Source organism: Mytilus edulis, chromosome 7, assembly GCF_963676685.1.
Source record: "Mytilus edulis chromosome 7, xbMytEdul2.2, whole genome shotgun sequence".
Classification (NCBI taxonomy): Eukaryota; Metazoa; Mollusca; class Bivalvia; order Mytilida; family Mytilidae; genus Mytilus; species Mytilus edulis.
This window is the reverse complement of record NC_092350.1, coordinates 70635473-70651860: the sequence shown is the minus strand read 5'-3', so window position 1 is coordinate 70651860 and position 16388 is coordinate 70635473. Positions and strand designations below refer to the sequence as shown.

Sequence of the window (16388 nt, the reverse complement as noted above, 5' to 3'; positions counted from 1 at the left end):
GCTGGAAACAAAGATTTACGACGAGGGAGATAATTCTAACTTCCCAGATGTCCGTTTTCCATTTATGAAGCATTATTCCAGCAGCGTCTTACATACGGAGCATATATCTCCCAAGGTGAAAAAAAACTAGGAAAATTGGGGCTAACATGGAAGCTGTAGACTCAGTTTACTCGTTTTGACTAAATTTCTTGATATGATCACTGTTTAGGAATTTTCATTTGACAGTTCTCATGAAAGTTCGAACATTTTACAACATACATGTTAACATTATGTATGCTTTCATGTTTATTTTCAGTTTATTTTCGATCTTTTAGTTTGACTGTCACTCTGGTATCTTTCGCCCCTCCTTTATGAAAGATACATACAAGCGTGATTGGGTGTTTTATACAGCTTAAACCACAATTTCGTGTGATATATATGTTTTATTCATATTTATTACTCAACATTGTCCAGTTTATTAGAAAAAAAAATTGATGTATGTTAAATGGTGATATATTATAGTTTGGTAAGACGCCATTAATGCATGCTGCCTACAAAGGGCACATGGAGATCATCCGTAATCTTGCAACACATGGCTGTAATTTAGAGGCAACAGACATGGTAAGAATTGTCTCCTCAGTCTGATCATACCCCTCTTTTTATCTGAAACATCAAACATATTTGCTGTGTATCAAGCAGATCGTGAAGACGACAAAAATAAATTATACTAATTTAATATAACTAATTATAATAAGTCGGGTTTTATATTCATCGCAACGTAAAACTGAAGCAAATAGTAATGGTCTTGCGAAAAATCATTTGCTTAGATCTGATTTTTATGAGAGCAAGTTTTGAGACAATTTCATGCAGACGAAATAAAGTATACAGTTTACAGGTGAAGCATCTGAATAACAAATACCTGTTAAAAGTGAATCCACAAACATACTGAACTCTTAAGAAAATTCAAAACGGAAACTGGTAATGAAAACGCACAATCAAAAGCTCAAACACAACAATCTAATAGTTAACAACTGTTCTATTCCTGACTTGGTTCTGGCATTGTCTTATGTAAAAAATGGTGGATTAAAACCTGGAATTATAGGTAGATAAGCCTCTCACACCTTTGATAACTATTGTATGACAGTCGGATACAATTCCATTATATTGACAACGTTGTGTAACAGACATCAAATGTTGAAATGTCAAAAATAGGGGTATAGTAGTTAACATTGTGTTATTATCTTAATCACTATAAAAACCAGCAAAGATCTAAACAAACATTGGCATAATTACACTATGACGGGATTTATAAGTACAGAGCCACGTCATATGTAAAAAATACCAAAAGTGGGTAGTTATTTGTTTTTCACGTATCTTCGTTTATTGTGCCAAATCTCAAAATATAACTCGTTTTTATGTTTCCTGAAAACAGATGTCTTTTTAATCATTATAATGAATCAATTCAAAATCATTTTCTACTTGTATGAACAACAAAAACTTTCGAGACCAATACAAAGTCTGAACTTATTTTGCATGTCATGTTGAACTAATCAGAAAATAATATTTCTTTGATATGTATGAGATAAGATTGAAGATTTTTCCATGAAGATAATTTTTTTTTTCACTTTGCAATGTATTTTTATCTTCCTTATATATTACACGATTTTTGACAAATGAATCATTTTATACTGCAACTACCTGTGTTTATTCCCTAAATATAGTAACATAGCTATATTTTGTATAATATCAATGTCATCATGAAACACTTCCTCCACAATCAGAGGTTCATAAAGGGATGAAAATGAATAAGTTTTACATTTGTGTTTAAATTTAAAAAGCTATGAATGTATTAATTTAAAGTTGCAGTATCAAAACACTATAAGGTCATATAAACTTTTTTATACTCGGTCCTTGATAGAACCTCGTCCTTCTCCAGTTTCTCAGCCTCTTACAAAAAAGTTAATACTTTCTGGACATTGACCTAATATTGTATATATACCTCATGATAATAGCTTATTTATTTTCATAGGATGGAGCAAGAGCATTACATCATGCTGCTGAAAATGGACAGATAGAAGTAGCAAAATGGTTGATAGGACATGGATGCAGTCCTTGGGTGGAAACACGAAAGGTAAAATTCAGTCTTAGATATTATGCACGATAAGTATTTACCTAATTATGAAAACTTTTCTACGAGCCATCGTGTGTGACCTTTTTAAATTGATATATATGACAACATTTTATTTCATATTATACAATAGTAAACATAAGTCATATCAACCCAAATTGATTTCGTTTTTCACACACAGATAACTATTCAAATATTGATCATACAACTAATTAAAAGTTGTAAACCCACAAACAACCATTCAAATATTGATGAAATATTTAAAGACACTCAAATGTTTCTAACACACTGACAGTCAATCAAACGTAACATACTTCCAACAAATATACTGTTCCCAATCTTCTCACCATAATAAAAATACAGTTCACCTTCTTTCAGTCAAACAATAATTGAAAAACTGAAATCAACACGAACTACTAAATAACAACCGACGGCTATAAATGCCAGCATACACGACAAACAGTCGTACTAATTACAGCTGCATACCTCCGATTATACACCATAAAGGCACCGTACTACCACTACAATGTGCTAGTGAAAAACAATCTCCTCTTATAGTTCATTTCAGATGGTTAGAGAAAAAAAGATTTAAATGTGGAACCGGGACCCAGTTATGTTCTTCATTGAAACACACTGAACATTATAGTAAATAAATGGGGTGCTGTTCAATAAATAGTTTTGATAGCCACTTTTGGACTTCTGTTTCATGTTAGGTATTTGTTTTGAAGTTTCTAAGTACAATATCAGTGCCCCATGACCGGCATTCCGTTGCACAATTTTGTTTTGAATGCCAACAGGGTCACTATGTCTACCTCCGGGGAAGAATGAAGGCTAGAAATAAGGCAATTTATTTTCTGTACAGACGCCAGATAATTTAAATCAGTCAGTTGTTGTTCACAGAAATTCAAACTATATAGCCTACCCTTTCAAATAAATCTGCATTCAGTTACATTACTTGTGTAATAACAACACTACACCATTTTAAATATCAGTTATATGCTATAACTGGGATCCTATTACATGTTAAAAGGTTATTGATTGTATTTCAGGGTCAAACTCCCTATGGTTTGGTGACAATAAAAAGTAATGACTCTAAAGAGAAAAAAAGAAAGAAGAAAATAGTGAAGGACTTCCTTGAGGTAAATTTTTTGTTTTACTTACAATCAGATATTTACACATACATCACATGTAAATAAAGATTATAAACAGTTATAGTTATGTCATTAGAACATTTTTGTTAATTAATAGTATTGATTGACAAATCGAACTTTGTTGCTCAATATTGATGTTGGTATATGATAGAAACAATCATTGAAACCAGTATGCTCATCTGTTGAATGTCTTATGGCTTTTGTATTTCCATTGACCGATATCTTCTTAGTATAAACATCACTTCTTCTTTTAGTTTTGGCAAACATAACACATTGTGAACATCAAGTCAAAAGTCGATTTTTGTGTAACTATGTAAAACTGTGTTAAACGTATATACGAATCAAACCTTTTAATTTCCACCAACATGTGTGCAAATTGAGTGAACTAGGTACGATTAACTTTTCTGTGTAATCGTTTCAGATTTAATATCCAAACAATTACATCACTATCATATATAACAAATCGCTTAATTTACTCATGTAGGCTTTTGCATAGAAAACATTCAATTCAGTATATCTGTAGTATTTAAACGCGCGTCTGGTGTATTAAATTATAATTCTGGTACCTTAGTAAACGGCAATTAAAGTTGACACCTCACATAATTTTTTCTAGCTCGAAATGTGACCCCAATTTTTGTATTCTTATTAATTTGTCCACCCTCAATCTAAAAATACAAAAAAAAGTTACATTGTATGCAGTATTTTATCTATATACTTTTCCTTTTGCGTTATAGTCCTTGAATTTTGGAAGTTTTTAACAAAAGTGTTGGCAGTTATCGTGACACATATTGTAAATAGGTTAGAAAGGTACGACAACAAGATATATTTACCCAGGATATGTAAGACAAATCTAAAAACCTATGTTTAAGTAGAGGCTCTGAATTTCCAATTGGTTTGCAGTGCTTCGCTGTTTCACGGAAACAAGTATAGAAGCTATTTGTAAAAAGTGAAAATTGCAAAGAAAACCAACCTAACTCAATCTACTCACTCTGAAAATATAACATTACTTTCATTCTTGCCACTGACATGCTTTTTTCAGTTTTGGTGCTGTTTCAAAAGATATATGTGCTTATTTATATAATTTCTGTAAATAATAAAAATGGTTTGAAAAAAAAAGAACAGCTAGTATGTGCATATAAAAGTCCCGAAGATCAAACATGCTAATCAAAATGGCATATTTTGTCCATCTGTCTTATAGGAGCCTCTTGTTATGTTTAGCCTTTTCTTGCAAGTAAACAATGTTCTGACAGTTCGCAGGTAGGTTAATGCTGTTCTGGAGTAAATCGGCTATTTATTTATATAAAAATCAATGAAATTTGAAATTATTTAGAATTTAGTCTAGAAACTTTCTTACCCAGAACTTATTTTTATCATCCCTTATATCATCCAAAGTTTTAATTTCTGGTGTCTCAGAACCCTCCACCTGGTTACCATGGTAACGGCCAGCATTCAAAGATGGCGTTTGAACGTCCAACTTCAAGAGCCTGGCGCACCCCAAAGAACTAGACAAATGAATGAAAATAAAGTTGTATTTGGTTGACAAAGATGTTATCTTTCCCGTAACAGCTGTTTCTTTCTTTAAATGTGCCCTTTTATAATAAAAAATAACAGAAGTGACATACAATCCAACCGTGGCCACACCAAAAGTCAACTATCTTGTCAATTTTTAAATGTTGTATTCATTTTAAAAACAAGAAACAGCAATCTTGGTATTCATGAGCTTTCTAAGAATAAATATGCCAAGTTTTAAAGAGATCAATAAATGTTAACGGGGTGTGCCAATGCGATCTTTATAGATAAATGATATGCAAGTCCTTACGCGGCGACATTTAAACACTGAATTGATTCAGATCGATTATTCCCCTTTTCGGTGTAAAAATGCCGGGAAAGAATTAATCGACATGTTGATAAATTTGACTGGAAATAGACACATTAAAGATATAAAATAATGTTATTTTTATTTATTTTTACTCTTGAGGTGTTAATGCATCTTTAAAGTATCACCGTACATACGAAGAGAAAAAAGGGGGGATGCGCTAACGTTATACTTTGTATTAAAGAGATTTCGTAACCATATGTTCATTTCTAACTGCACATGTGTGTCATATGTGTCGATTGCAAATAAAATTATCTTGTTTACTTTCTTAAATTTGATTATCATTGGGTCTTAACGACTTTTAGATTACCAAGGTTTGGCATAGTTAAATCGAGAGTAAAATAACGTGATGACGAACGGCAAAACAGTATTTCTAAAACAAAATGATTCTCATGATAGGGAAAAATACTTTAACAAGCACCAAGCAATGGTAGTATGAAGCCCCTTCCATCAAACTCATGTTTCATGAGAAATAGTCATCTGCTCAGCCCTGTTAAAGTTTTTTAAATGTTTTTATTTAAAAACATTTCTAATTAGTTCACTGAATTATTAGGATCAATAAATGTCACATAACATGTGTGAATGGGTCTTTTTAAAACTATATCAGCTGCATGTAAGCAAGAATTTCTAGAGCTATGTTCATTTGTTGAACATGCATCATTCATTCATTGCAGTCTTTTCAGTATAAAACAGTAAATTGTTATAGAAAAAAAAACATTAAAAAAGTAATTTCCTTGAGATAAAACTATTTGTTTATTCAATAAAATTGTATGCATGTGAAAGCATTGAGTTCATTATGAGTATTATCTGCCTATTAAATACATATATGTCTATTTCAAAAGTTTCAATGTCAAAGAAACTTATGATAACTTTTTCATTCATTTCAAATAGTTTTCTCAAAATTAAAACAAAAAGCATTGCATATGTCACATTGAATTAAAACTGATAATTACAATCCATACATGTACAATACTTTCTTGTGGGTTTCCATGATCCATAATAAATGTAGACATATATCATCCTACTGGTTTTCATATGATAATGTTGTAATAGATAATTCTTTATTCCTATACTTGTCTTTTTTTTATTTCACATGTAACATGCAAAGAATATTCCTATATTCATGTAAAATGTTGTGAATTACAAAATAACAATATATATACGTGTACCAGTAAGTACATGCAGGTACCACATATGATGTTTAAATTATAATTCTGACTCAGTTCACAGTTTTTTGTGTGTATCCAAAATTATCTCAACTACTGCAAGTGATGCATAAAGATATGCACTTTTCCTTTTGTGTGTTGATCCTTCAAGAAAGAAGTGCACAGTCATTTCCTCTGATGTAAAACCTTTATTTCTTTGTCTTCAATGTTCCAGAGTCAGTTTTTACAGTAATTTAATCCTTCCTTTTGTTCTCATACTGAAAATTGCTGCATTCCAAAAGTTGTATGTGACATTTCATGGGGTTTTCATAATCAGCATTGTTATAGTTTTGTTATATGTCCTCAAGCTTTTATCTTAAAAACATTGATTTCACTTTCTTGTCATGCATAGATCTAAAACTATCTCCATATATGGTTACAAATTGTGTGTGTTGACTCTTCATATAAACAAGTGGTCACTCTTTTTCTCTGATTACTTTCTTCAAGTTTCAGTTAGGCTATAGTTTAACTTGTATAACAACATCTTCATACATGTACTGAAAAAATATGTAAACAATTAGTGACATTTTAAAGTAATTGATATTCATGTTATGATACAAATAGAAAACTTCAGTCAAAATTGTCATATAGTGTATTCCTTAATTATTATTAATAATTAAGGAATACACATTTATTGAATTAAAAGTAAACTTGACACAAAGTTTAATTGATGAATTGTCTGTCAAAGTACAATAAAGTTTGTAAGTACAACTTATTTTAACTGATATTTACCCATCACATTGCTTTGCCAATTTGTTATTAATCAATATTGCAATGTTGGGTGGGTGTGAGTAAATACACCAGACAACTTATACACCTAACCTGAGGGTCTGAATATTGTTTACAGAATACATACAATCATGTTATAATCCTTATGGGCAAAATGTGCAAAAATAAAAGGCCGTGCTGCTGCAAAGGATGATTGTCTTCTTAAAAGCGTATTAGCATACTGCTGAAACACGAGCAGTGTTTAAAATTTAAAAAGACGTGGAATGCATCGAAATGGGATATATAAATTAAATCCCTTCTTGAGGGAGGGCAATACGGGGTCCTTTAACATGTTAACAACACCTCGATTTTGGCAAAAACAGTTAACACAGCAAAAATGCAGAAATGCTGATAACAGTTAACAAAGTGGGTTGAAAACAGTTAACAGCTTAAATTGATCTCAGATAACAGTTAACAACACCTTGAAAAGGGCCATAACAGGTTAACACAAAAAGTATTGCCCCCCTTCTTGTTTGAACAATTAATATAAGATTCCTTATATCATCATGTCGATGTTGATAACGAGAATGTCTGTTTACATACATTTTGTGCATAGGCAAGCGCATGCATGTAAACATGCAGGAGCACATATATTGTTAAATATACTGTTCCAAGATGTAACGTATAATCTGGTTGAATGTGATATGTCACAATTAAGTATTAGATGTATGCTTTTATATCTGAGGGGTTTCGCCCCGAAGATATGAAACGACTACTTCGGATAGAATAAGACAGAAGTGTCAATATTTTTTTTTATCTTTTCTTTCGTTTTCTAAAAAGAGCTATTAGTTTTGATAAAATAGGAATAGTGTCATTATCTCAAATTTCAGTCAAGATGCAAAACCACGTTCAGAACGGTTTCATAGTTAATGATTTGGAATGAAATCTTAACTTAAATTGCGTCTATTTATAATACCTCATCATTGCTCTAGCTTGTATGGCAATATAAACCGCTGTACTATCTAGTATTTTTTTGGTTTACTGATTGCCAAAACCTGAACTCTTTGCTGATAATAGATAACACTTATATGTAAATTATCATAAGGACCTGAGCATCCCTAGTCATTTTTTTTAATAGCAATACAAATACACTAACCAAAACATGATTTAAATTTATTCAACACAAAACCGTTGCCAGAATGCCTCTTTATTTTGAAACAATGAAAAAAATATATAGTCATTGTAAGTATCTAACCAAACCATCAACACAAAAAAATGTTTTTAGAATGTCAATTTATTATGAAATAATGAAAAAAAATCGAGTTTTGGTTAGAATATTAATTGGGCAGTAATAGTATTGCTATAAATATGTTTATCATTGTTTTCATAATAAACAAAAGCAAACGTATAGGGTGCAAACAGACTTTTGGTAAGAACGTGTAGGGTGTGAAAGTGAAAGGGGGCGAATTTGAATGAGAGCGACCATGTTTTAAGGTGAACGGCCAATCTCATAATAAAGCAATCTAATTAAAATTAAATCCTTTTAATTGCTCCTGTTCTGATACATATCAGAACAGGAGCAATTAAAGGATTTATTTTTAATTAGATTGATAATAAAGAGACTACATTCGGGAAATGTTTGTGATAAATCAGACTGCATTTTTTTGTTATTGTTGTATATTTTTTTCGACCTTGAAAACATGTATATACAATATCAGTACTATGTGACAATATCATAAGTTAAATGATGACACATCATAACAGGAAGATGAAGGGTGTAAATGTTAACAATTTAAACTTGACATCTTCCGTAGGTTACAAGTGGATACGTTATACTATCTTCATGTTTTAAGGTGAACGGACCCGGATTCTGTTCATTTCCGACACGTATGGGATTATTGCGGTCCTGTACAAGACGTCATACTGACTGATTTGTTAATTTTCTGTGTGAAAAAATATACCAATTTACAAACGTTCCATGTCTATATAGGCATACTTTTCAGAGACAAGTGACCGTGCGTCGGACTATCGGGCTGTCGGATTATAGAACTGTGGGACTATCGGACTGTCGGATTATGGGACTGTCGGATTATAGGTCTGACCCCTAAAAGACAATGCTGGTGTGTTAAAATACAAAGAATAGAGATCAATGAGAAAAAATAGATAAAGATTATAGAAAATGGTATAAAAAGAATAAAGAACTGAAGGACCCTAGCAGGAATCATTCATTATAATATAATTAATACTTACATTTAATTGTGTAGACCTCATATTGATATTATAGAAACTACACTCTTTATGCATTAACTGTCAACTTATATGTGCCAGGTGTAAATCAATCTGCAAACAAAGTAACAATATTTATTGACAGGTTTCAATTAAACTCAAATGTATACACACCTGCAGATTGTAAATAAACACAATTAAGATTGATCTGTTGATGTAAATTGTTTTAAAACAAGTTTGTCAAACTTTAAAAAAGATCTACACAAAGAAACAAATACTTCAGATACACATTATTATCAATATTACAAATAAATATTAAATATAATATAATGCCTTTAAACTAAACATAAGAAAACTGAACAAATTAATAAAGACACAAAAAGTAAATGTACACTAAGAGGGATGATTTAAAATGACAGTATAATGACTTAGCATCAGATTTAAAACCATAAATGAAAAGTTGTTTATCAATTGTGGCCATGATGATAAATAATATTTCTCACATATCATAACATGTCATATTTGTACCTGCCTACACAATTTTATTAAATACAGACAAGCCATAGCCATTAGTATGATGCACAGAGTCATGCATGCATATATTTTGAATAATTCTTTGTTTTACTTTTATAATATCTTATAAATTGGAATAAGAAATGATTTAGAATGTGTAATCAGATCGATCTAAAGATTCATGTTCAAATATACCTAATACATCTTTAAAAAATGTTAAGGTGTTTGCCCCAAACATAAATTATATAATGACATGCATCACGAGACAAATTGAGGGGGGAGGGGGAATTAAGGCATAGGGGAAAGGTGGCGGACCTCAGGTGGGCATGGTACTCGGACACTTTAACAAATTCTGCATGGTTGATCATGGTTTCTGACCATTAATGATTAAGAATGTTTGACCCGCATGTGTGCATCCCTGGTCAGTCTGCAAAGTGTCGACATAAAATAATTTAGTCAATAGTCAATGAAGATCGGATGTTTATAAGCAAGTAAAATAGTGTTAACGTGGAAACTTAATTCAAAGGAAGTTTCCACAGACTGCCCACATCATGTTGACAGCGAAACGTGTAAATAACCACATTTTTTAAGTAAACATGCAGCTTTCTCGTCAGACTATATTTCCTTCTGGAGTGTCCCTGCTATGAAAACGAACGAGAAGATATGCTACACCAAATATCCAAAGAGGTCGTGGTCAGAAACTTGAATTTAGCTACTATGCTAACGAGACTAGACGGCGAGAACACAGAAGAGACAAAAGCCAAACTACAAACAGTGGCTCATTACATTGACAGAACGGGCAGATTTAATACTGCTGTTCCACAATCCCAATCTTAACCAGCGCATACCAATTTAAAGCACAGAGAAGAAAATACGTCGAGGAAAACGCACCAGAGAGGAAAACCGCACATTGGGACAATTCGTGCCAACAGGCCTTAAGATTAAGGATTGATGATACATTCATTGATTGATTGATTGTTGGTTGCTTAACGTCCAGTGGCAAATATTTCATGCATATTCAGGACGAAAACAAGTTCACAATAAATACAATAGGTAGGTTGTTGTAATAGAGGCCATCTAGGATGATGGTCGGGGAAATTTGGACTGCCACTGGAAAATGAGGGTATATTGGATAGGGACAGAAATTTTGCCTTGCAACAGGCCACCTACGGACCCCTCAAAGAGTTGTTGCAAGGGTTCTTAACGTGCAAAGAGCGTGGCACTCTCTTTACACGAGGCATCGGATTTAACGTCCCCTTCTGACGGACGTGACTGCGAACTTGATACATCCCGCACAGCCAAACGGACGCCCCACTCCAGCAAGCGTTTTACTGCCGGTCGGGAGAAGACCAAGTGACCATATTTCTATACCCCAGTCACCCTTTGGGATGAGGATACATTCATAATCGTGAATGAAATGACTATCCACGATCCTCGGCAGAAGGCTAAAATGATTTAAAACTAACGTACCTCAAAAATAAGCAACACACAACTATATTAACGTGTTGTTGTCGAACTGGTGACACTGACTTCTATCATAACCAGGTGCCTGATCAGCTGTTCGTGACAAGCTCAAGATTGACGTCGACGAAACGTTCTAGCCAATCACGTGTCAAATAGTTGAGAAAACGACGTCAGATTTAGATTGGGATGCAAACACCGAAAATCATTGCCAATTTTTTTAAACTGCATCAACCTGCCTGCGTTCATACGTTGACTGGCTATTTCCATGGAGTAAACATCACATCCCTTTTACATTTTAGTTACTTGATAAGAATGGTTATTCATCTTATAACGTAAACACGATCCTCATGTGTTATACTTTGTTAAATGAAATAAACACTCAAGTCAATCTCTGATTCCGATTAACAGATTGACAAAAATTCGATAACGACGAAATATAATGACACTTTACAGAATTCATTATTGGGAGACCCTCTACATTCCTGTTCTAATCTGTATGGGTTGGCAAACTTTGTGGCATGTTCATTCTCTCTTCGTTTCCATTTGGGTAATTTAAACCAAATCTGACAGGAATCATGGACGGAAGAACATGCACAGTGTACACAATTCCTATTCTCAGAAGGAGGATCAATTTATAAAAAAAAATTGATCGATTATATTTATCATTACGTTTTGAGAATTTTTGTTTATGGCCTCTAAATCAGCTTTAATGCCAAAATAGGCCCAGAAATTGATTTTTCCCTAAACTTGAATGCTGCTTCAACTTTTAAACAATTTGTTATAAGGCAAATGCTAAAATGTCACATATTCTTTTTTTTTAGACTACCATGATAGCGAAACCAGAAGGTAAGTCCGTTTATCCTTGAAATTCTTGACTTATATAAGCATGATATAACTGCTAGCTAAAAAAAAACTGAAAATCTCCAGATCTGTTAACAATGAAAACATAAGAAATGATAAAACTGAGGTGTTTATTAATGATGATATATATATGTTGTGTACAAGTTGTAATGTTGTACAAATTGTAATTTGTACAGAATTTTTGTACAAGTTATCAGTGTTTAATGAACTGCTGAACAAAAATTGATTATGCAAGCACACAGTCTTTTGCTTCACATACTTCTGTCATATTTTCACAACTTCATGATACAGTCTAATACTGAGCATTGATACAAAAACATTATAAGACCACAAAAAGATTTTGTATGGATATGAATATTGTATAAGGAAAAAAATAAAATTAGAATTTAAACCATTCAGGTATCCTCATTTCCAGTTTGAAGACAAGGAGAATAGCACTAAATGTTAGGTTGAAGTATATTTTTTTGAATTTAAAACATTACACTAGTACATTTTATAAGATAAATCTGTATCACCTGTTGCAAAAAGGTAAGTGTCAAAAATCTTATAAATTGTACAAAAACCCTGTACAAATTATAATTTGTACAAACTTACATCTTGTACACAACATATACATTTCATTGCTGTAAAAATATATATCTTTGGTGTTTCAAAGCAACTTTCTTATTTATTTAGTGTTTCTATAGAATATTTTAGAAACATGAGGTGACATGGTTACTAAAGCTTGTACAGAGGAAAACAGGGATTGAAATTTGATTGGTTTACTTTCAGTAATGGTTATTATCTTATTTGCAGTGAAATATTGTCCGTTCAATTGGACATAATAATAACACGTTACTCCTTTTGATTATTTCCATATTTGGAAGAAAAATAAATACTGCAAATTTTGGTGAAAAATGCTTTGACCGTATTTAGTTTTCTTGTTGTTTTTTTTACACAAAATATATTTTTTAAGGAAAAAATATTTTTATTATTTTTTACAGATAATTTCCATATGCTTAACCGTTTAACGGGCAAAGGCACATACGAATCATATGAAATGCGATGCATGGTAACTGGTCAATTTGCAGTCGGAAAATCTACTCTAGTAAAGCTGCTAGTTGGTGATAGCATACCGGAAGGGAGACATCCTACAGACGGAATCTCTCTCCTCGAAGGACGATGTGGTATTGATATAGAGACAAAGCAATGGGTACTGATTGATCCAGGTGAGGGGCAACATTTACAAAATTAGCAACTAGAATTAAGAACCTAAATTCAGTTAACATGTAGTCCTTTTTAACAAAAGAAAAAAAAAACCATTTGTACAAAACTATATTCTTCAAGCCATCATTTTGATTTACTTTTTAAACTTTATAAAAATAAGGAGATGTGGTATTATTGCCAATGAGACAACTGTCTACAAAAGTTAAAATTCAGCAGATTTAAGCACAATTACAGGCACTCATACGGACCTTTACAATGAGTTAATGGCCTAATATATAACAGAACATTTACGAAAATCAAATTTGACGGACATAATCCAACGACAACTATCGAACTTCATGCTCCTGAATTTGAACAGACGCATATAGAACGTAGAGGGGTTACACTAGTTTGCTAGCAAAAAAAAACTTCCCTTTCCAGCGACATAGTTTAACAGTACAACATGAGAAAAAACTGTAAAAATCATTTATAAGGATTCACACATCAGATTGATCAAAAGCAGAAAACATCTGACGGAAAAACAGACCAGACGTGGCAGCATAAATATACATCCTGCTACTAGAAAGAACTTAAGTAAGGATCATAGAATCCTCCCAGGAACTGACAGCTTGTCCAAAGCCTATAGCAACTATTAAAACAGTATGTATGCTAATATACATATAACTTTTATCTATATCAAAGAAGATATCAATTTGTTTTTACATAAGTTTAAGTCTTGTCACTTTTCAACATTTATTTTGCCTATAATATCAGAAATACATACAGACGATATATAGTTGTATATAAGTTATTTGTAGTATATTTAGCGGAAACAGCTGATTTATGTTTTTTCAAGTGGCTTAATTTTATTTTTTTATGTATTACGTACATGAGAATAAATCATGTAAATACCATGATTTTTTTTTATTAAATACATATATCAGATAACGTTCTATGTAGTGATGTGTTTTATTTCGTTTAGAAACTTATGATCCCCGTGATGTTGTATACCAAAAGGTATTAATGACGCCAGAAGAAAGAGATGCAAGTAATCCAACAGATCAGTTAGAAAAATCACAAACATCACGTGATTGCCCTTATATAAATAAAAATGATAACCTGAATAATCCAGATGTTCTCCTACAGCAATTACAAGCTATGTCATTGACTCCCCCTTCAGATAATATCGCAAATATATATCCAGCAGCCCTTTCTATGTCACCTCAGACGTCTGTCACGTTGCCCCTAGCCAAACAGCTGCTGAACACGAAAATGGAACCCAAGATAACTAAAGGTGATATCAGGAGGAAAATGGAAAATCTCCTTGAGAGTGGAAAATATAGGATGAAAGTTGGACGACTCATATTCTGGGACTTTGGTGGACAATATGTATATTATACCACCCATCAAACATTCATGACCTACAGAGCTTTGTTTCTTGTTGTTTTTGATGGAAGCAAAGGATTGCATGAACAGGTTTCTGGTGTGTTTTGTTTCCCAGGGCAGTATATGACGCCAGCGGGTAAGCTATAGGTCTTTATATCTTATCCATTATTGGGTTTTAAATTTTCTAGTGTTCCTGGTGAAGATCAATCCACAAAAGCCAAAATGTCAGTATAATATCACAACATTTAGTTGGAGGGATTAGTATGGTAATTTTATGAGATTGCCATGTCAATAAAAAACCTAACTATACATCTGAGAGTCAAGGTATACCTTTGTGTGATTCTTTTGAAGCAATACTATGCCATTGAGAAGTAGGCAAGTAAGATATAATCAATTGACAAGTAAAATGGGCCTCAGATAATATTGTAAGGTGTAAAAGCGCAAATGGGCTAATTTTAATCATACTTTGTATTTTCAGTATTTTTACAACACTGGGTTAACTGCATCCTAACTTATTGCAAAGCTGTACATGCAGGCATTCCAAAGATATTGTTTGTTGCTACTCACAAAGACAAAATCTCAAGAGTAAGTGACCTACTGTAAAAGGAATTACATACATAATGATTTTGCTGATTTCGTACAACAATGAGTTCATCATTGTCATGAGCAAGTGAATATTTATCGACAAGTAAGACAAAATCCATTGCGCAATAGAAAATTAAACATTAAAGATAGGAGCACGATACAGTAGACTATAGATTATGTTCGTGTGACGCACTGCTCGATTTTCTTTTATTCTGTTTTGTGTACTGTCCTAAATTATTTCAGGTATTTGTTGTAATTCTGTGGTTTACATGTCGAAATGTACTATTGTATTATTTATTGAGGTCTCTGTCCTAAGTGTTCTTGTAAAATTGAGAATGGAAATGGGGAATGTGTCAAAGAGACAACAACCCGACCAAATAAAAAACAACAGCAGAGGGTCACAAACAGGTCTTCAATGTAGCGAGAAATTCCCGCACCCGAAAGCGTCCTTCAGCTGGCCCCTAAACAAATATATACTAGTCCAGTGATAATGAACGCCATACTAATTTCCAAATTGTACACAAGAAACTAAAATTAAAATAATACAAGACTAACAAAGGCCAGAGGCTCCTGACTTGGGACAGGCGCAAAAAATGCGGCGGGGTTAAACATGTTTGTGAGATCTCAACCCTCCCCCTATACCTCTAACCAATGTAGTAAAGTAAACGCATAACAATACGCACATTAAAATTCAGTTCAAGAGAAATCCGAGTCTGATGTCAGAAGATGTAACCAAAGAAAATAAACAAAATGACAATAATACATAAATAACAACAGACTACTAGCAGTTAACTGACATGCTAGCTCCAGATTTTAATTAAACTGACTGAAAGATTATGATTTCATCATATGAACATCAGGCACAATCCTTCCCGTTAGGGGTTTAGTATCATACCATGATAACACATATGAGAAGAACATAACCCGTGTCATGCCAACAACTGTTTTTAAAAAATAATGTGTTTAGTTCCGATGCAAAGACCTTATCAGTGACTCAATATTAACGCCAAAATATGCAATCTTTAATGACTTGACAACAGTATCGTAATTATATCCCTTCTTAATAAGTCTATTCAAAGGTTTTGTAAGTTTCTGAGGTGAATACTGACACCTTTGTGCTT

General features: G+C 32.7%; 1 protein-coding gene and 1 long non-coding RNA gene across 2 annotated transcripts in view; one reads left to right on the top strand and one right to left on the bottom strand.

Moving 5' to 3' along the window:
• LOC139482101 (uncharacterized) overlaps positions 1-16388 on the top strand; it is a 52094-nt gene that overhangs the window by 25194 nt on the left and 10512 nt on the right. The window contains exons 24-30 of the mRNA XM_071265764.1: positions 502-600; positions 2009-2110; positions 3157-3246; positions 12072-12096; positions 13095-13319; positions 14279-14818; positions 15161-15267. Of these exons, the coding sequence (XP_071121865.1) occupies positions 502-600; positions 2009-2110; positions 3157-3246; positions 12072-12096; positions 13095-13319; positions 14279-14818; positions 15161-15267 (1188 nt within the window). The remainder of the gene's footprint in view (positions 1-501; positions 601-2008; positions 2111-3156; positions 3247-12071; positions 12097-13094; positions 13320-14278; positions 14819-15160; positions 15268-16388) is intronic.
• On the bottom strand, positions 5864-9607 carry LOC139482097 (uncharacterized). Its single transcript, XR_011654770.1, has 2 exons — positions 9298-9607; positions 5864-6836 (listed from the first exon to the last, which is right to left on the bottom strand). It is a non-coding gene; the product is annotated as an uncharacterized lncRNA (long non-coding RNA).